The 20,033-nt window shown below is 39.8% G+C and overlaps 1 protein-coding gene across 1 annotated transcript in view; it reads left to right on the top strand.

The window, feature by feature from the left end:
* LOC109479710 (kinesin-like protein KIF1A) overlaps positions 1–20,033 on the top strand; it is a 60,541-nt gene that overhangs the window by 12,486 nt on the left and 28,022 nt on the right. Inside the window, exons 5-25 of the mRNA XM_019781700.1 lie at positions 449–591; positions 2,378–2,479; positions 6,251–6,362; positions 6,510–6,587; positions 6,740–6,805; positions 7,246–7,278; positions 7,480–7,567; positions 8,369–8,447; positions 9,889–10,031; positions 11,256–11,363; positions 12,245–12,318; positions 12,727–12,806; positions 13,113–13,188; positions 13,506–13,585; positions 15,086–15,177; positions 15,427–15,510; positions 15,691–15,747; positions 16,016–16,075; positions 16,566–16,650; positions 17,062–17,134; positions 18,263–19,582. Of these exons, the coding sequence (XP_019637259.1) occupies positions 449–591; positions 2,378–2,479; positions 6,251–6,362; positions 6,510–6,587; positions 6,740–6,805; positions 7,246–7,278; positions 7,480–7,567; positions 8,369–8,447; positions 9,889–10,031; positions 11,256–11,363; positions 12,245–12,318; positions 12,727–12,806; positions 13,113–13,188; positions 13,506–13,585; positions 15,086–15,177; positions 15,427–15,510; positions 15,691–15,747; positions 16,016–16,075; positions 16,566–16,650; positions 17,062–17,134; positions 18,263–19,582 (3,033 nt within the window). The remainder of the gene's footprint in view (positions 1–448; positions 592–2,377; positions 2,480–6,250; positions 6,363–6,509; positions 6,588–6,739; positions 6,806–7,245; positions 7,279–7,479; positions 7,568–8,368; positions 8,448–9,888; positions 10,032–11,255; positions 11,364–12,244; positions 12,319–12,726; positions 12,807–13,112; positions 13,189–13,505; positions 13,586–15,085; positions 15,178–15,426; positions 15,511–15,690; positions 15,748–16,015; positions 16,076–16,565; positions 16,651–17,061; positions 17,135–18,262; positions 19,583–20,033) is intronic.

Here is a 20,033-nt window from a genome sequence, read left to right as displayed (position 1 = left end):
GACAGGGATGGACTTGAATTTCTAATAGATTTAGATGTTGCAATACATACAAATTTGTATATTAAATGTGTGCATAGATGATATGAGAATTTTGTTGTAAGCCAAACGAAAGATGTACATCTGAGAATGACTATAATTATGTTTACCGAAGGAAAACATATTGTTTTTGCTCCATTTCTTCTTCCTCTTCTGTTCCAAACACTAACCTCTGACCTGGCCAATGGCCTCTAGACTTTTGTTGATGTCTGTCACCATAGTAACTGGTGTTGGGTTACATAATGTTGCAATTTCATAGTAGGCATTTAGACTCCTGTCACCATATACATGTATGTGAGTGTGTTTGAGTAAGAATTAACAGAGCAGACCATATCCGAAGGTAAACATCATGCATTTGCTTTGCAAATGTTACTTTTCTAGTTCTAACAGTGTTATCAACATTTCCTTCCAGCTATGTGAAGAACTGTTTGACAAAATTAAGACTCAGGAAAGCAAGGACCTGCAGTTCTCGGTGGAAGTCAGCTACATGGAAATCTACTGCGAGCGTGTGCGCGACCTGCTCAACCCCAAGAACAAGGGAAACCTACGTGTTAGGTAAGCACAACTGCGGCCAGAAATACAAAAAAAGAACTTTATTGCATGACAATATATTGTACATGGTACACACATACACACACACACAACAACAAGAATTTGGAGACCAAAAGGTCAAGACCATAGCATGTTCAGACTATAACAAAAGATACAAAAACCGAAAGTTCTGCTGCAGTACCAAGGTCATCCACCAGGAGGCCCATATTTAACCTTGACCTTCATCTTCCTAAGACTTGCCAGCATACCAAATATCATCACAATCCATAAAGGCGTTATGAAGTTATGCTGACTACAAATGTGCGGAAACACAAACACACACACACACACACACAGACGCGCCAAAAACAATACCTCCATTTTTCATGGAGGTAATAACTATAGAATAACACTAAAAAATCCTAACTGTCTAATACCAGTACATTTGGCAGGGTAGAGATTGCGATCTCAGACTGGCAGAATTGCTGATTCTGCTGGTAGAGATCTTTGTCAACAGAGATTCTAATCAGGATGTTATCGATGTGTCTCATTATATTTCAGTCCATACCATGGTATGGATGAAATATATTGTGTTCTCTGATGTTTCTTCTTCTCCTTCTTCTCCTCCTGCCACACAGTCAAAGGGATTCAACTCCGCTATCATTCAGCCAAATGACTTGAAATTTGGCATGGAGGTAGAGTGGGCCAATACCCCCAGGCGTTTTTTTCATTTTTTTGATACATGCCTTTGAAAAATTTTTATGAAGGTTTTTTGGGGCATTTTTCGCCCAAAAATGGATTTTTGGATCCCGAGCCCTGGTTTTACAACCAAATGATCTGAAATTTGGTATAAGGGAACCTTGAACATGTGTCTACAGAATAGCAGTCACATATTTGGCATACACCACTTCCAAGTGACTCATTTGGGGGACTTTAATGACTATTTTCAGCAAAAAAAGGGCCAAAAGTGCTGTACCCGTTCCATGTTCTATCTAAAGAATGGCCGGTTCCATCCATGGAACACGTGTTCCATTGGGGGTTTCCTGAGGTCACATTGCACCTAAGTGGTGCGTAATGACCCACACATTCAATTTTATGTGCCTAAGACCTTCAAAATGTATCAAATCTCATCATTGTTAGTTTTTGCATACCTGTAATAAGATTAGTAAAGCTTTCGAGATTCAAAGTATTTGTTGTTGCATCTTTGTTCTCATATAGCTACTATTTAATTCATTTATTTGAGAACCTTTGCCAGTTTTGCACTGGGGTAAGTTTGGAATAGTCCACTTTTGCGTGGGAGGGAGATGGACTGAAATATGCTGTATTTGCTCCCAAGCAAATGTCGGCCTTTCTAGTTTACACATATTTCTCAATTCATTCCATGGATCTAAAGTGACAAGACTCGGAGTTGAAAAGTGCTGATTGTCTTTTTCGTAAAGTTCTTTAAATTTACATGCCCGATCGGGATCTCTACTGGTAGAATATGCAATCAGAGTTTCTATCGACAGAAACTTCGATCAGTATCTCTACTGGTAGAATTGGCGCCAGATCGGAGTCTCTAATCTAACGTACATGACATTGTATAGTCACCATTCTCCAGTTTTTTTGCGGTGCTGTGGAAAGGCATATAATATTGATCTTGCTAATATTGTTTTTGCCTACATGTACATTGTATGACTCGGATGATGCTTAAACGTAATGGACAGAAGATTTGGTTATCATACTAATAAGTAACTACTTTGGCAACTGTCTTGTACATTGGTGTATGATGCATTTTCTAAATGTGAAATTTGACACTTTCCCACAACAGAGAGCATCCTCTGCTAGGACCATATGTAGAGGACCTTTCCAAGTTAGCTGTGACTTCCTTTAACGAGATCAACACACTCATGGATGAAGGCAACAAAGCAAGGTACAGAAACAATCATCTTATTATTTGCTATCCCTCTATCCCTGTATCCCTCTACCCCTATAGCCCACTATCCCTAGTCTGTAGCCCTCTATCCCGGTAGCCTTCTATCCCTGTATCCCTCTATCCCTGTATCCCTCTACCCCTATAGCCCTCTATCCCTATAGCCCTCTATCCCGGTAGCCTTCTATCCCTGTATCCCTCAATCCCTGTATCCCTTTAGCCCTCTATCCCTGTAGCCCTCATCCCTGTATCCCTCTATCCCTTTAGCCTTCTATCCCTGTAGCCCTTTATCCCGGTAGCCCTCTATCCATGTAGCCCTGTATCCCTTTATCCCTCTAGCCCTCTATCCCTTTAGCCCCCTATCCCTTTAGCCCTCTATCCCTGTAGCTCTCTATCCCTGTAGCCCTCTATCCATGTAGCCTTCTATGCTTGTAGCCTTCTATCCCTGTAGCCCTCTATCCCTGTATATACCCCTCCATCCCTATCCCTGTATCCCTCTATCTCCGTAGCCTCCTATCCCTGTAGCCCTCTATCACTGTATCCCTCTATCCCTGTATCCCTCTATCCCTGTGTATACCCCTCTATCCCTATCCCGGTAGCCCTCTATCCTAGTATCCCTGTATTCCTCTACATCTACAGTACATTTTCAATCCAAATTTATGCAAAAGTGTCATGTACTCATTATGTACTTCCAGAAGATTGTTGTACGATTTTTCCCCGCTATTCCCTATCTAGCAGCTTTAACTTCCCAGTAAATCAGGCATACATAGCATACTAAAGCTGGTTGTCGTTTACACATTTTCTGACATGTTGAATTATTTCGTTGCACTTTGATAATGAATAGCTTGCAGTGGGTATATAATAAGGGGAGCGGTGGGGTGGAGTAAACTGGTATTTCACCCTAAGGTGGAGTCGTTTAAAAACGGCTCGTCAAAGCTGGTGATTTGTAACATCAAGGAGCAGAACAGCCCATAAACAGGAGTGAAAGATGACACACCGGCTTTTAACGAGGCCATAACTTGATGTTTATTGCGACACGCAATGTAGTGCTTGTCCAGAGATTGGCATGATTCCTACACGGCTAAGAGAACACCGTAATTTTTGCCATGCAGAATAGAAATGTAATATATATATCTGCTGTCAGAAGAAAAACATTAACAAATCAGTCAAAAGTTTTCTGTCAGGTAGAGGCTATATACATTTGTACAGTGTATATACATGTAGCCTGTGTTCCATGCATGAACACTATGCTCATAGACCACTTGTTTTACACTCTACTACTACTATAAGAAGCCTAGCGGAGGTCAGAGCAAGTACATGTACATTGAAAACGTTCACAGATCAAAACCAGGCTCTAATAGGTGAAACCTGTTTCTTTGAATCTTCATTTCATAGTTTTCCCCAAAAAACGTTTCAACTAAAGTTAAGTACACAGTGTCACACAGACCTTTTAAGAAACTCTGAGAATGACATTATCAATTCTGTGTTGTCTTATCGTGGTCACCATTTTTTTTTCAAAACTATGGCAGCAACTATGATGGATTGAACCCAGGCTTCCTTTGAATTTTCTGTTCATAGATTTAAAACTTATGTACAGTACCGTTCGCGTTATAGTTACCCTAACGGCCGTTACTAACGCGTTTTTTTCCCGTTAGTTTTCCGTTATTAACTGGTTACTTTTCCGAAAGTTTTCCGTTACTTTTCCGAAAGTAACGCGTTTCTTTTTCGTCAGACTTCTCCATTCATATGCAGGCGCGGTAACATCACAGGAATCGTGGGAGGAGTACTAATTTACCTCATGCGGGGCGGGAAATTACCGATACACACCGCTGGAACAGCGGAAGGAACGTTGATCTAGCCCGCATTTTACTATATAACAGTAACGTTTAAAACCGGCGCATCAATTAGATCGACATTTTCTTTTGTCAGTGTTGCCCATGCAAGCGTTTCTATAGTTTGTCAACTTTATTTTGCTGTTTTTCTCTGTTTGTTTACTTATTTTACCACCGAATATGCAATCCTAGATGATCTGAAGTAACTGTTATGAATACCCCGGTCCGCCGTACATAATAGGCGGCGGGCCCGGCGTGAGGTAACGTTAGGGATGTGCAAAAACATCGCGAATAATTCCTATAACACTCGAAAAAAGGCAGCATATTTACACGTGCCCACAAACATTTTTTTATGGCTAATTATTGACCAGTTTTGGGGAGTTTTGTTATGTCCTTGGGGTTTTGTTTAGAGTGGGACAGAAAGCCGTGCGGCGACTCCGACTCTGTGCACTTCCGTGTTACATTACGTTGTACGTGACCAACAAAATTACGCCAAAGGCACCACAAATCCACATGTGCATATATATTTTTCCCGAAAATTCTTTTGAGTACGCATTTCGCCACTAGGATTTTGCTAATTAGTCGTAGAAATAAGGTAGAAACCAGCGTAAATGTGGCTATCTCGAGATCGAGCTCTCTCAGCACTTCGCGCGGGGAAGGGCGCCCCAGCATGCAACGGGCTTCGTTCTAGCCAATCAGAGCGCAGGTCATCTAAGGTGAACCAATCAGAGCGTAGCTACTTGCATATTATAATGAGCATGCTGCTTCACATGCCGGCGGCCGGCCCTGAGTGCGCGGGAAATGTGTTTTGCAACTATATTTTTACGGGGATTTTCTGACGTTTGACGCTGACTTTGGCACGATATGATCGCACTACCATGTACACGCTACCGTAGGCGGCAAATGAGTGGTCATTTTTATACAATCGTCGAGAAATTTTGGCGTTATGCACCCGGAAGTGAGCCGATCTCAGTTTGCGTTCCCTCGATTTTTGACAGTTTCCCCCGTGTTTCCCTCCTCAAAATAAGAAACAAAACTACCGCTATTAAATAGAACCATGTATTACAATTATCATTTCAACATGATAGATCTATTATATATTCCTTTATTTAAGTATGATATCATCATGGTTGTGGAAAGTCCTCAGCTAGCGAACCGAGTCCTTGCGCCGGGAGTGACGGTACATTTTACCGTGAGTATTAAAGCCGCTACTACTAGTAAGCCGCGCGCCTTACAAAAATTATAATAATTTTTCTTTTGTGCCAAAAACCGCCGTGAATTTAAGGCATGAGTTACCGATTTATATTTCTTCTACGGCAGATATTTCTTGTTTCGTCACGTCCCATGACGTCCTGTGAGAGCGGTAGGCCGCCGCTGGTACAAAATGTACAAGACGTCGTCTGCCCTGCACTGCTACACTTTGTTGACATACATTGTATTACACAACGTAATTTTCCGCTAGAAATAACGATAGAATAGCAATAAAAGATAGCACAGTCGACACATGGATAAACCACAAAGTTATTTTACGAATCACATATCCACTTGCCTCTGGTACTGTTACTAGTATTTTTCAAGGGGCAACATCGCAACACATTAGCGGACACCCCAGGAGGTGGCAAATTGCTATTGTCTTGTCGGCGCGCAAAACAAACATGAAATCCGACCCTATCACATTAACGCAAACGGTAACGCGTTAGAAATAATTTCTGACGATTTTCTAACGATCTTCTGACGAAAATCTAACCAAATACTGACGAAAATCTAACCAAATACTGACGAAAATCTAACTCGTTAGTAACGGGGTACCCGGTTAACTATAACGCGAACGGTACTGTATGCAGGATGCTAAAAAGAAACTCTGATAATGATAATTATTGTCCATACAGCATTCTGTGTTGTCTGACTAGTACTGTGATCAACATTATTTTTTTTTCAGAACTGTGGCAGCGACTAACATGAACGAGACCAGCAGCCGCTCCCATGCTGTGTTCACCGTGGTCTTCACTCAGAGAAGACATGACGAAATGACAGACCTCTCCACTGAAAAGGTAGGAAAAAACACTGATTTTATAGCAGCTACTCATCTTAAATTCTGTCTATCTTTCACATGTTTTTTCAGCTTGAAAAGTACAAAAAGAAAGATCTTCTAAATGAAAACTTTGTGTTTAATTGATATTCTTTCGATTGTCTTGCAGGTTGCAAAGATCAGTCTAGTAGACCTGGCTGGAAGTGAACGTGCGAACGCCACTGGTGCTAAGGGTGACCGACTGAAGGTAAGAAACATAGTCAGCTTTGAAATTTGTCAATCTAAGACTAGTTATAAAATTCTTTATAACGACTGAAAAGCATTGATATACATGTACAAGATCTGTGGAAATTCATTGATTCATTGAACTTCTTTCTTTCTTTTCTATGTGAAATATAGGAAGGAGCTAACATCAACAAGTCCCTAACCACCTTGGGCAAGGTCATTCATGCACTAGCAGAGTCGGTAAGTTTTCTCAGCTCTGAATTTTGCTGCTTTTGGTTTTTCTTTAGACAAGAAGTGCTTTCTTTGGAATACTACATTTAGGTTTTGGCTGATTTTTTTGTTGAATTTCAAATAGAGGTCATAAGAGTTGCTGTTTGCTCGTACAACTTTGTTGTTATTGGAGGAGAAGTTTAATTTTGCATAGTGCCGTCTAGTGTGCATACATTAGTGCCATGATTCTCAAAATGCCATAATTCTACAAAGCCAAGCCCCACAAAGAGTTCTTTCTTCTTTGTTGTTGCAGTTGAAATCTGAATTGCTTTCGTTGCGCTTCTAGTGCTGTGCTACGCATGCACTGGCTCAACCATCATTTTTTGTAATAGAAAAAAAAGATGAAAAAGTCTGCCATGTTTACTAACTAACCATGGCTCCTTTCTGAAATCCTGTCCCCCCCATTATAGTCGCAGTCTGGGGATGTGAAGAAGATAATAAAGGTGTTCAACTTCTTCTTAATTACATGTGACGTTCTGTGTATTGAACTTCCATGTCATTATTATAGCATCCTCAGAACTTCCTCTTACTAGTTTCTTCTGGCCACATCCATGGCACTTTCTGTTGACACTGTTAATTAAGTGTGTGAACTGGCTGGTGTGTTGTTGTTTCTCACCCTGTGATGATTTTTAAAATGATTTCAGTCTCAGTCTGGCTCGAAGAAGAGGAAGAAGTCTGATTTCATTCCGTACCGTGATTCTGTTCTGACCTGGCTTCTCAGGGAGAACCTTGGTGAGTGGCTCATTGTGTCAGATTTCTTAAGAAAAAGTGGTAGGTTTCAATAAAGCCCTAATCACAACCCGCCGTGCGTGCTTTTTGGGAGGCTACCTCTGCTACGTTTTCTCTGAAAACGTGGGGAAGGAGTGGCATTGACGCACGTCACTCGCACGTTTGTGCAAGGTGTAAATGTGTGGTCTGCACGCCATGTCTGGCCGTGAGCGGTTGCGTGCTTCATTCGTTGCGCAAGTGGTAAGTGAGTTGTACGTGCCTACGATCTCTGTGCGACTGCAACTTTACCATAAGGATGTCGTACTCACACGTGCTTCTTCCGTATGGTAGGTACGGGGCACGCGCGTCGCTCGTACTCGCACGCATGGGTGGTGAATCCGCAGACCGCACGCAGAAAAAGTTTTACATGCACTTAAAGTTCTACGCCGTGTCTGCGTGCTCCCAAATCCGTAGGATTCTGTACGGAGGTGGTACTCACCACGCACGGATCCTCTACGTTTGCCCACATTTTTGCACATAGACAGCACGCAGAAGCACGTACGGCGGGTTGTGACCAAGGCTTAAGATATGAATTCGAAGAACCAAATCTTGATGAAACTGCTCTTGGTGATGTAATATTGTAGTTTGTGCAAGTGTTGGTGTATGATCTTGCAAATCTCATTTATGCCAATGTACATGTAAGACAATACAGTTGAGCATGTCATTGAGTTCCCTGAATCTGAATAATATCTGAATTACGATGATACTAAAAATGAAACCAAACATCAATGATAATTATTATTATGCCATGATTATCATTTTCAGGTGGGAATTCCAAGACCGCTATGATTGCTGCTCTTAGTCCAGCTGATATTAACTATGAAGAAACGCTGAGTACACTAAGGTAAGGTCAAGTTACCGAAACCATTAAAAACATGGAAAGAACTGTACAAACAATCATGATGGTAAAATTAAAGTAATCACAATCACTAGTGTGCATGCAGGGCTGAGTTTTATAATTGTGCCCTGTAGCTGTACAGGTTTCGGTATTATAATACTATAGATAGATACATGTAGGGTCTCAAGAGGCAAAAGATTGTAATGGACACTTCAGCATGAACCATGAAGCACCACACAATAATTAGCATGCTAGTCTTGAAGCAAGTACCATTTTCAGCCACCTTCATGAATGTAGATACCTGTAGGAGAGGAAAGATCATGACATAGGTTTATTGTTATGGAAGCCTTCAAGCATAGATGCTGATCTCTTGCACCTAGGTAACCAGGATGGCTTGACATCCGAGTTAGAAAACTGCTCAGGATAACATTACAGACAGATTTATCTTGCCAAAATCTCGTCTGGGATTGAAGTAAATGATGTGCTTGTGCGTCAGTCGGAGGCACCGTTGAAACTTTCATGATGTTAGAGCTAGAAATAGTTCAACCTATACAAGATACAAATCATCTCAAATTACTTTCTTAGAACTTGATTTTCTTATAACAAGTTGAAGGTTATCTTTTTTTTTAGCATAAATACATGTAAAGCTATCTTTGCCATTTGCAGGATTTTTGTGGGACAAAAAATATTTACACTGTTAGTGCTATAATTAATGATAATTTTACAAAAATTATGCTTGGTCAAAATTTGACATCATCACTCTGTTTATCATGTTAAAGATATGGAAGTTGTCCAACCTTTCAATCTTATTGCTCCTCCAGAACATACATGTACTAGCTATTCCAACAATTAAGGCTTTGCTTTTATCAGAACATTTTTGGGTGAAGCTTTTTTATGAAGAATATGTCCGACTGTCAATTCTTTGAAATGCTTGTCTTTCTTTTTTCGTATTAAATATTCTGGATAGCCTCAAGGCATATATTTGTACTGTAGTGCTCTAATAAGGCCACAGCAAGTAATTTTTATGGATGACATCAGCGTGCGCATTCATTTTCGGCTGATTTTAGAAAAAAAAAACAAGAAATTCTGTTGCCTTCTGACAGTGGTCAACATGCCAAAACTTGGTAAAGATCTGTTGCCATGCTGGAAGGTGGATGGCAGATAACTATGAAGAGAGGAGACAGGAAAAGGCTCTGATTTAATGTTTTGTTTCTTACTTTGATGCAGTGATATGGGACACTGGCTATATGTGATGTTCCTATATATACTGAATCAAAACTATTTGTACAATGATTGAGTCAAAATTTTAAATTGTAGGAACCTTGTTTTTTTCGGCCCGCCTTGTTTTTTTTTTTGTCCCGCTTGCATTAGATTTAGAATCTGTGGAGGATGTCATCCATAAAATTTACTTGCTGTGGCCTAATGATTATTTCTGAATCAATGTTAGATATGCCGACCGTGCCAAGCAGATTGTGTGCAAGGCAGTAGTAAACGAAGACCCCAACGCCCGACTGATCCGCGAGCTGAAGGAGGAAGTCTTCCGTCTCAAGGAACTTCTCAAGTCAGAAGGACTAGCAGAACTTGTGGATTGTAAGTTCTGGGATGCACCATGTCATAAAGGACATATGAAATTGAACTTTTTTTTTTACTTAGTAATACTAATAATATTGTTCAAGAATGTGTAGGTGCATGATAGAAAAAAATTAAAGACTTTGAACCAATTCATGTACATGTAGCTGAAGCTTTTATGTACATGTACAACAGCTTGCCGTCATTGCTTGGTACATTGTATTATTGCCATTTTCAGTAATGTTTCTGCTGACAGGTCTTTAGGCCACACCAATTTAATTTGTTGGTTCTCGGATTCGCCTCTTCATTTTTTTCTGATTTGCAAAAAAAAAAAAAATTGATTCTGGTCCTGAATCAACTGAAAAATGCTCATGTTTTGCCCCCCAACAGTTGAGGAAAGTCCTTTTCTTCCTAGTTATTACAGTTTTCCCATCTATCATTGCAGTGGTTTGATTAAAAGTTCAAAATTCAAGGTTTAAATTTTAACCCAGCCTTTTGTGTTGACTTCATGGCTCATTTTGTAGCATTTAAGCCTATAATAGGATGCCTAGACCTGTTTTTATTTTTATTTTTTTTCGCCCTGTCGCTTCATATTTTTTCTGAAAAAATCCGAGAACCAACAAATTAAATTGGTGTGGCCTTATGATAGCTTGGATTAGTCAAATGCCCTTAAATTATCTTTAGATGTGATATACTTGTTGAATGATAGTGGCTTTTGAAGCTTAAAAGGCTTGGCAAGCTGGTTTACCTAAATTTATGACTTATGAATTAGTTTTTTAATCAAATTCTAAATGATACTTAAGCCACAGAACACAACTCACTCTACAAAGGTAAGTAGAATGGCTGATGGCTGGTTTCCTGTATAATTAGGAGAAAGCCAACTGAAGCTGACTGGATGCCTGTCCACTGGCACTTCTGTTGCAAGGTTTACTGTTATTTGACAGCCAGTTTTCACTAGAACTTACCTATGCCCTCTTCCAGCATTCACATGAACATATCTATTAGGTATCCTTGCATAACCCCAAAATTTCTTTGCACCATCAGTTTTTATTTCTTCAGCAACACCTCTTCCAAGCATTCTGTTTTTATTTTATGTTATAGCTTTCCTATATTATCCTGTTTTTAAGTTTGCGAGCACTGGCTTTGCAGTTGCTTAAGCTGCCGCCTCATTGGAACCCTAGTCTCACCTCCTCACATGTTGACATATATGCCCTCTTTATCTCCAAATGCCTCCTTTCCTCTAAGCTATGTATACAAAATCGGATGGATCCACTCCCTTGTTGTCACCGACAGATGAGCTCAATGCCAACGTTCCTAACAAGAATCTGCAGCTCCAACCTCACAACCTTAATGGTATGGTCTTTTCTGTCTTCTTACTGTGTGATGGTGCCTTATTTTATTCCACTAACATTACATGTAAATGGCAAGTAACAACAGTCCAAACTCCAAAACCAAAATTTGTATTGTAAAATGTGCTACAATGAGCATTTATTTTCACATTGCTAAGAAACAGCATGAACTGTAACTCTTAAGGATTGCTTCATTCCAATTTTAAAGTTTAAAATATTCACTTGTTTTAGAAGAGAATAGAAAGCTTGGCAAGATTGTCAAATGTTGCTCCTTGATACTGCAGAAATTGGCAAGTTTTCATATGTTGCATGAAAAAAATTGCTTCATGTAAATGTCTAGACCTACATGTACATGTAGCAAAGTGAGTGCTAGCATTAAGTTCATTTCACTGAAACTACTCATAGAACTTGAATTATTACAAGAACACAATGAATGCCATCTTCTATAATGCCTGAGCTTCTCTAAAATTTCAAATGGACTAGATTCTAGTAGTCTCTGTTGCACTGTAACTAACCAACTAACATCACTAAAATTGGGCATGATATGATCTCCAAGTACTAACAAAGGTGCCACCATTTCCTATGAGTTACCTCTACAAACATTACACACAAAGATCACACCCATTCAGTTTACCTACATCAACAACATACAAACATATCCATGTGCACAGGCAGTAGTAGGAATCTCCTGGAATCCTCAATAACCTGAAATTTTGGGGAATATAGACATACATCGTATATATGAAGCATCGTAAGTTTCTTGAAAAAAAAATGTCACATTTTTCGAAAATCACTTGGAGGTCTCCAAGATGTTTTGGAGCACCTGGAGTGGTCACTGTGGTCCATGTACATTTGTAACACATTGTGTGTGACTGTATTTCCTAGGTCCTGCCAGTCCCAGTGATGGTGGGCAGAGGATTATGACCCCCAGGAATGAGGATGCTATGGAGCAATTAAGGGTATGTTTATCATGTTTACCGAAGGATTGTTTTTGCTCAGTTTCTTCTTCTTCCATTCCAAACACTGACCACTGACCTGGCCAATGACCTGATTTGTTGACATCTATCACCATGGTAACTGGTATTGGGTTACAAAATGTTGCAACTTTATAGTAGGAGGGATTTATACTCCTGTCTGATTTTCTTCTGCTTTGTTGTGCCATACACATGACTTGTACACAATAGCTCACTAAGTTGACTGTGGATCAGCAGTTCGCCTTTTATTGCCATGCTGTATTTCTACAAAAGTGTCAAATTATTTAAATTATTGATTCAGAAGTTGAATTTATGTACACTATTGATATTTCGTAAAAAAAAAACCTATCTGTAGGAATCAGTCAAAGAAAACTGTATTTTTTTTATCCGTAGGCATCAGAGAAGCTGATTGCAGAGCTGAATGAAACGTGGGAGGAAAAACTGAAGAAGACAGAGCTAGTGAAGCAGGAGAGGTTAGTATTTAACCTTTGTGTTGGTTACGAGATTAGGCTGCACAAAGAAGGCTATATAAAACAGAATCTTCTAGACTGAGTTGTGGATTTGGAAGGGTTTATAAGTTGTCTACCTTCTGAATCTCATCATAAACTGCTTTGTCTTGAAATTCCATTTTCCATCTTGTGATCAATTTATGTCTCGTGTAACTGAAGAACTAGATGGAGGGAAATTGTCGGTGGCCTATGCTCCACACGGGGCCAAGGGCCCAGGTAAGGTAAGGTAACTAAAGAAGGTTGCATTAAATGTCTTGTGTTGTCTTACAGAGAGGCTGCTTTAGCAGAGCTTGGTGTGGCATTGGATGGTACTGGCACTACAATTGGAGTGTGCTCTCCCAAAAATGTAAGTAACAGTACTAGATCTTGAATCAAACCCCACATTTTAAAGTTTAAAAATTAAAAACTTGGGGATTCCAAATTTAAGAATGAGTATAATTTGATGCCAACTACATCCAGTACTAAATGTGGGACTCATATAACATATAAAGTTAGAAATAATTTTTACACAACTGTACAAATATTAGCTGGTGTTAGCTGTCCTTTTAGACAGGATTTAACATTGCATAACGGTTACCAAGATTGCAAAAGAGTGCTCTAATAGACTGGCATTATTATTGCACAGTAAATATAACTGCCCCATTTTTTCCCCACTTCACCCAGACCCCACACTTGGTGAACCTTAATGAGGACCCCCTGATGTCTGAATGCCTGCTGTATTACATCAAACCAGGAATCATGAAGTGAGTCATTACCACACATGTACATGTACAGGCTCCAGCCAAGTCCCCTGCTGTTATATATATTGGCAATTGAGACACCCAGTACTTAACTGTGTGTGGCTGTGGTTTCACAGCTGTGTATGATGGCATGTGGGTTCTGCCTGGATGAATTTTATTCAAATCTTCATATTTCAAACCTCTGTCTCTGAGATTTAGCATAAGCAATAAGATTTGTAAAATTATTTAAGCCTTATAATTTGTACAGTTAAGTTTGTAAAATCCTTTTACTGAATTTGATCCAAAAACTTGCAATAAAATGTTGCACCAGGTCAGGAAATTTGAGAATTTACAAATGTAAAGAATGCAGGGGAAAATTATTAATCATTGCTGTCCCTTGTTTTCTTTGACATTTAGAACTGTGACATGCCAGATTCCTACAGCACTGCACATGTAATGATGAATGAACCAACAATGTTGTATAATTATATACATGCAGAAGTTGTTTCATGTGTCAGTTGTTTTTTTTTTACACAGAATCAAGAGAAAGTCACATTTTCAAAACGTCCATGATTTAACTTACTATATATAATTAGATTTTTTCAGTTTTCTGCATGTTGACTGTTATGTGTTTCAAAAAGATCCATTTAAAACCAAAATAGCATCTGAAGCAAGGCCATTTGTGCAATGCTGAAGTGCTAATGGCCAAGATGTAACTCAATCCATACACCCCACTTGCAACATGATGTACAAATGTATCATCTTCCAAACTTGCAGTAAACTTAGAGTTAGGAGACTTAGTAAACTCTAGATTAAACGTTGACCTCTTGAACAGGGTTTGCAGTTACAAATTTTAATGTATGTGACTAGTATAGAGGATATAATGACAACAGCTGATAATTTGTAATCAATGTTGAAGATTAATGTATGAAAACTTATTTAGCCCAGAGTCATTTTTGGCATTCTTTGGAACAAATTTGTCATGATTCGTGTCATGTAAGGTTCACCATGACAGGCCTGCAAAGGGCAATTTGTCATGACAAGTTCTAGCATACAATCAGTGTGCTTCCAGTACGTTTGAAAAATGCCTTTGTTCGTTATTATTGCACTCTTTAGACTCCATTCATTTTCCAACAAAAGAATGGTTAAGACAAGCCATAAGTTATATGAAGAAAGTTGCAGTAGTATAGGTAGTCACTGTGGAAAAATATTGTCAGAAATAAGCTGTCGTAGACTGACCAAGACACAAAATGTTTTAATTCAAGACAGTAAAAGAAACTGTTTGCATTTCAAGGTGGGCTCCACACATGAAGACATTATCCTTTCAGCTTTTTGTCCATTATTCTTCCACTGTTTAGTCTGTCTCAGTTCATTTTGCAACAAAATAACAGCTAAGATACATGTTTGTAAGTCATAATTTACATGTGTATGTAGTGTACAACAATGTTGCAGTAGTATAGATAGCTGTAGTCACTGTCAGACATAAGCTGTAAAAAAAAACAGTAAAGAAACTGTGCGTTTCAGGGTGGGCTCCACACATGCAGACATTATCCTGAGTGGACCACACATCCGCGATCATCACTGTACCTTTGAGAGCAGAGAAAAGAATGGAGAAAGTGAGTTCTGTAGTCTGTAGCATGAACGGTAACATGATGATTGAATATTCTTGAAAAGGAATATGCTGTAACATCACTTGCCATCAATCATATTGGAAACAAAATGCAATAATCTTCAGTTTTTGCTGAACTTTATGGTAGAAATTGAAAAAAAATGTAATAAAAAAAAGCTTGATGTAGAGTTGTATTACAATGTAGTCAAATATGTGTCTTTATTTTTAAGTTAAACTTATTGTTTTTTCCCTGCAGTTATTGTTACTGTGACTCCAGAGAAGGGTGCAACTATATTTGTCAATGGAAAAACTGTTGAAGGACCGCTACTTCTCAAAACAGGTATTTTTGACTAGACAGACAACACGATTTTTAACACTTGACATCATTTGGATATTACAGCAGTTTCACACATGTACTGTAACAGTGTTTTGCCATATTATAAAGTCTACGTTCTAATGCAATTGGGGTTTCCAAGAAACTTCTACTTTGTGTTGTTAATCGTGATTTGTGTTTTTGAAGGACACCGTGTTATCCTGGGGAAAAACCATGTCTTCCGGTTTAACCATCCAGAGCAAGGTACCCAATAGAATTTAAAAGTTTCCGCACGCATATGAAAGCATGATAAGGGGACTGTTGGTATGCTAGCAAATTGAATACCTTCTGTATCATTATACTGTGAATATTATAATATTGTGGTTTGTTGAGAAGTAACATGTAGACTCTAAGTTTTAGAATACACTTGTGACATTATACATTTTTTTGTAGTTGAGTTATTTTGTGGTTGACTACCAGACTAATTATTGTGTTTCTTGCGAATGTAACCATAACTTTGCTCTTTTTTCAGCTCGTCAAGAAAGAGAGAAGACACCATCAGCGGAAACTCCAGGTACAGTTGATGCACAATGTAGGTACTTTTGAAAACTAGTTACTGTGTGTTTTTACATAACCATGGGATAAGCTTGTTAAAGTTCAGACACATGTACGATACAGTGTTCTAGCCAGCATCCATGCCCAATTCGTCATCTTTCACGGACAAAAATTGGTGTGCAAAGATATTGAAGGACATAGCATTAGGTGTCAAACAAAATTGAGTTGACAGAAAAAATGTCAAGCTGGCTAGAACACTGCATAGATATTTAATTTTTTAGCAACTACATGTACACTCACGTCTGTCATACATGTATGCAACTTGTTTTCATTGATGTTGCAGCTTCTAATTTATGATACATCATGCAACTGGTCATGACATTGCAAACTGGTAAAGTTTTCAAAGCTTCAAACAGACTGCTTCATTATAAGCTTCATCCTCTGCCCACGTTTGTGCTGTTCTTCATGATTGACTCCTAAATGAGTAAAAAGTGTGTTTCTAACAAGTTGTAATAACATTGCTGCAGTGGGAGAACCTGTGGACTGGACCTTTGCCCAGATGGAGTTGTTGGAAAAGCAAGGCATCGACATGAAACTGGAGATGGAGAAACGGTTAGTCCAACAAGTAGACTTAAAAATCAACTGTCATGTTTTTAACTTTAAAGTGCAGTTGTAGCACATGTAAACTAGTATATCTACATGTTAGTTTCCTCAAAATTGCTGCCTCTCTAGCTCTGAACTGGTCTGTTATAATATGTACTGTAATTATTCACTTTTTATGTTCACTGTAGGAAAAATTCTGTGAAAGTGGAGTTCTTCATTCAACAGTTACTACATGTTCACAGTGGCAGCAAAAAAAGAAAATTGGCAAATTACTTAATTTTGTTGATGGTTATTGAATGATGTAAGTTTGCGGTACAGAAGTGACCACAAAAACTGCAAAGTTAGCATAAAAGTACTGTGAGAAAACCAGGCATTACAGTAACCTCTAACCATAGTACGTCATCAAATGTTTCCTGACAGATTGCTAGCGATGGAGGAACAGTACCGAAGAGAGAAGGAAGAGGCTGACCAGCTTTTGGAGCAGCAACGACTGGTATGGCCACCCACCCCTCACTTGCACAATCACCCAACCAACCACAGTTCAGCGCGTAGCCATGCACGTCGGTCAGCCCTTAAAACTTATAAAATTATCATGGTCTCTTTTTTTGGTACAGAAAGGCTGCAACCCAGAAATGTACATTTTTCTTCTGAATTTTTATGGTCTTACAGTCATAAAACATCCAAACAGAGTTTGGAGAATTAATTATCCTAGAAAAGATGACAGGAATTTTGATCAGGATGCACACCAATACAGATATATACCATTGAGCTGAAGAGGTCCACAGTTAAGCTATGAAACAATTTTTGGAACTCTCTATCCACATTTTGGCACTTTGAAGTCAAGAAAGATGGAAGTCTGCCTGCCATGTTGCCTGCTAAGATCGTTCAGGACATCGTGTTTTGAGATTTTCACATTTTAAATGAGCGGAGTGAGGGTCTGGCCGTCGGCATGGGAAAACGAGCCAATGCCACGGGTAAGATGCACACTGTTGTCTTCTCCTTGTGTCGTTAATTTTTCCTTCCAAATCTGGCTGGACATGCACTCACCAATCAGATCAACCCCTGGGGAAATCAGAAACCAGGCAAAATTGACCGAATCACTTGGTTACGCACTGAACTGAATGAAGACGTAAAATGAGTCTGGCGCTGCGACAGCGTTGTTTCACAGTGACTGAAATAAGTCTCTGTTCTGTTGCTGTTATGCACCGTGTGAAGCTTTTGTCACACTTAACCTCAAGCTGAGCATCAGTTTACTAACTCCACAGTCTTTCCCCTGCAAATTTCAATATTAGATGTTTGTAGTGTTTAACTAAATACAGTAGTAACATAATTTTAAAGAATCGATTCATCAGAATTAGATGTGTTAGCACTAACTTAATGCAAGAAGTCTTTGCGACAAAGGCTGCGAGATTTTTAATCCCAAAAACATGAGATTGGAAATTCCTCAGAGGTGACTCTGATGTGCTGATGCATTCCACCAGTAATTTTCTTTTCCGCTTCATCTAATTTCTTTCCACGTCTATTTGATTCATATATTTTCTGTGCCGTGTGTGCTTTACGTCTTTGATTTATATAGAATTTTTTCTTTTCTGTTCTTTTTTTGGTTTGACTTGAAATGGAGAAGGACGATGAGACCATGTCAGAAGAAGAGACAGAGAGTGAAAAGCGCTCCTGTGAGGAAAGCTGGAAGCTGATCAGTTCCCTGAGAGAGAAAGTTTCCCCCGTCAAACTACAGTCCATCGTGAAGAAGTGCGGTTTGCCCAGCGACGGACGCGAGAGGAAGAGAAAGGAGAAGCCGTCCATGCCGTTATACCAGATCCCCGAGAGGCGGAAGCTGAATCGTCAGGACGTGAAGTGGCTCACCATGGCCGACCTCAAGGTGCAAGCCGTAAAAGAGATCTGTTACGAGGTGGCCCTGAACGACTTTAAGCACACACGACAGGAGATTGAAGCCATGTCGATAGTTAAGATGAAGGAACTGTGTCGACTCTACAACAAGAAGGACACGAATGCAACCGAGTCATGGAAATCGGTAGCCCGCGACGTGTGGGAAACGGTGGGAGTCGGGGATCCTCCCAGCCACGGACATCATCCAGAAGTAGACGAGAGGAGCAAGACAGATATGGAGGAGCTGAAGCACAACGTCACCGCGCTAACCTGCATGATCCACGAGTTCAAAAAGGTCAACGAAGCCAAAGAAGCCGAGATCACTAACCTGCGATGCAAACTGGAGAAAATGGAGCTATACGTTTCACCGGAAGCAGAGGCGTCGATTAAGCGGATGAAAGGGGCGGAGGCCGCGGAGGCCCCGCCGCAGCCCCAACCCATGGAGTACAGCCCGTCCTCTCCTCCTCAACAACATGAGCCCGTCATGCGACACAGTCACTCCACCTCTGATCTCTCAAGAGAGGAGCGCATTCAGAGGCTGATGGATGAAGATCCGGCCTTCCGGCGCGGCCGCTTGCGCTGGCTGCGGCAGGAGCAGCAACGCCAGCAGCAGCTGAAGATGGCCAAGGAGCGTAGCCAGCTGCGCATGACCGGAAAGTACCCACAGCAGCAACAACAGCAGCAGCAACAGCAGCAGCAGCAGCAACAACGATACCAGCAGCAAGGCTACAACTTCAGCCAGAACTTTAACAAGAACAAGGATCCTCAAGTCAAGCTGCGATTCCCCTTCCGAGCTGGCCAGCAACAGTCTTCCAGTGGCCGCGGCCGTAGCCTCAGCTTTGGCTCCAGCTCCAGTGCAGAAAGCCCCAATCAAGCCTTCCAGTTTGGTGCTATGGACAAGGATAAAGCTTGTCACTATTCCATGTTGAACATGTCTATGACGTCAGAACAAGAAGCAGCCGGTTTAAGGGAGAATCCGCCAACAACAGAAGAAGTCCCACCTGCCGACAGAAGGGGTTCTGAAGCAGCAACAAAGCCACAAGAAGTTGCCATGTGACACTTGTAACTTCCAACTATATATCAACTGTATTCATGCAAGATACATGTAACACTTGAACCTTAAAAATTCTCACAAAAATGATAAACCTTTTTAGAAGATGATTGTGATATCGATGGAAAGCTAACATATACCACCATTGCGGAAGGCTTGAAATCTAGTTTGCACTCAATATTTAAAAACATTTTATACATGATAGGTGGAGACTTGTTTTTTAGACTGGTAAACATTATCTTTGACAATATGTTTGAAGCAGTCACATAATTATTATTAACCATGACATTTGGGAACAACATTTTGGTCACAAAGTTTGAGAAAATTACAGAAGTTTGGAAAACCTGTTAACATTAATCAAGAAAATTTGAAGAAAAAAAATGTAAATGATTAAAAAAAGAAAAATTTTTAGTAACAGCAACATTATTTTTTCAGAATAGAAATTGTCTGCTGG

Source organism: Branchiostoma belcheri, unplaced genomic scaffold (assembly GCF_001625305.1).
Source record: "Branchiostoma belcheri isolate BF01 breed outbred unplaced genomic scaffold, Haploidv18h27 scaffold5, whole genome shotgun sequence".
NCBI lineage: Eukaryota > Metazoa > Chordata > Leptocardii > Amphioxiformes > Branchiostomatidae > Branchiostoma > Branchiostoma belcheri.
Note: the sequence above shows the minus strand (reverse complement) of the source record. Positions and strands in the feature narration are given on the sequence as shown.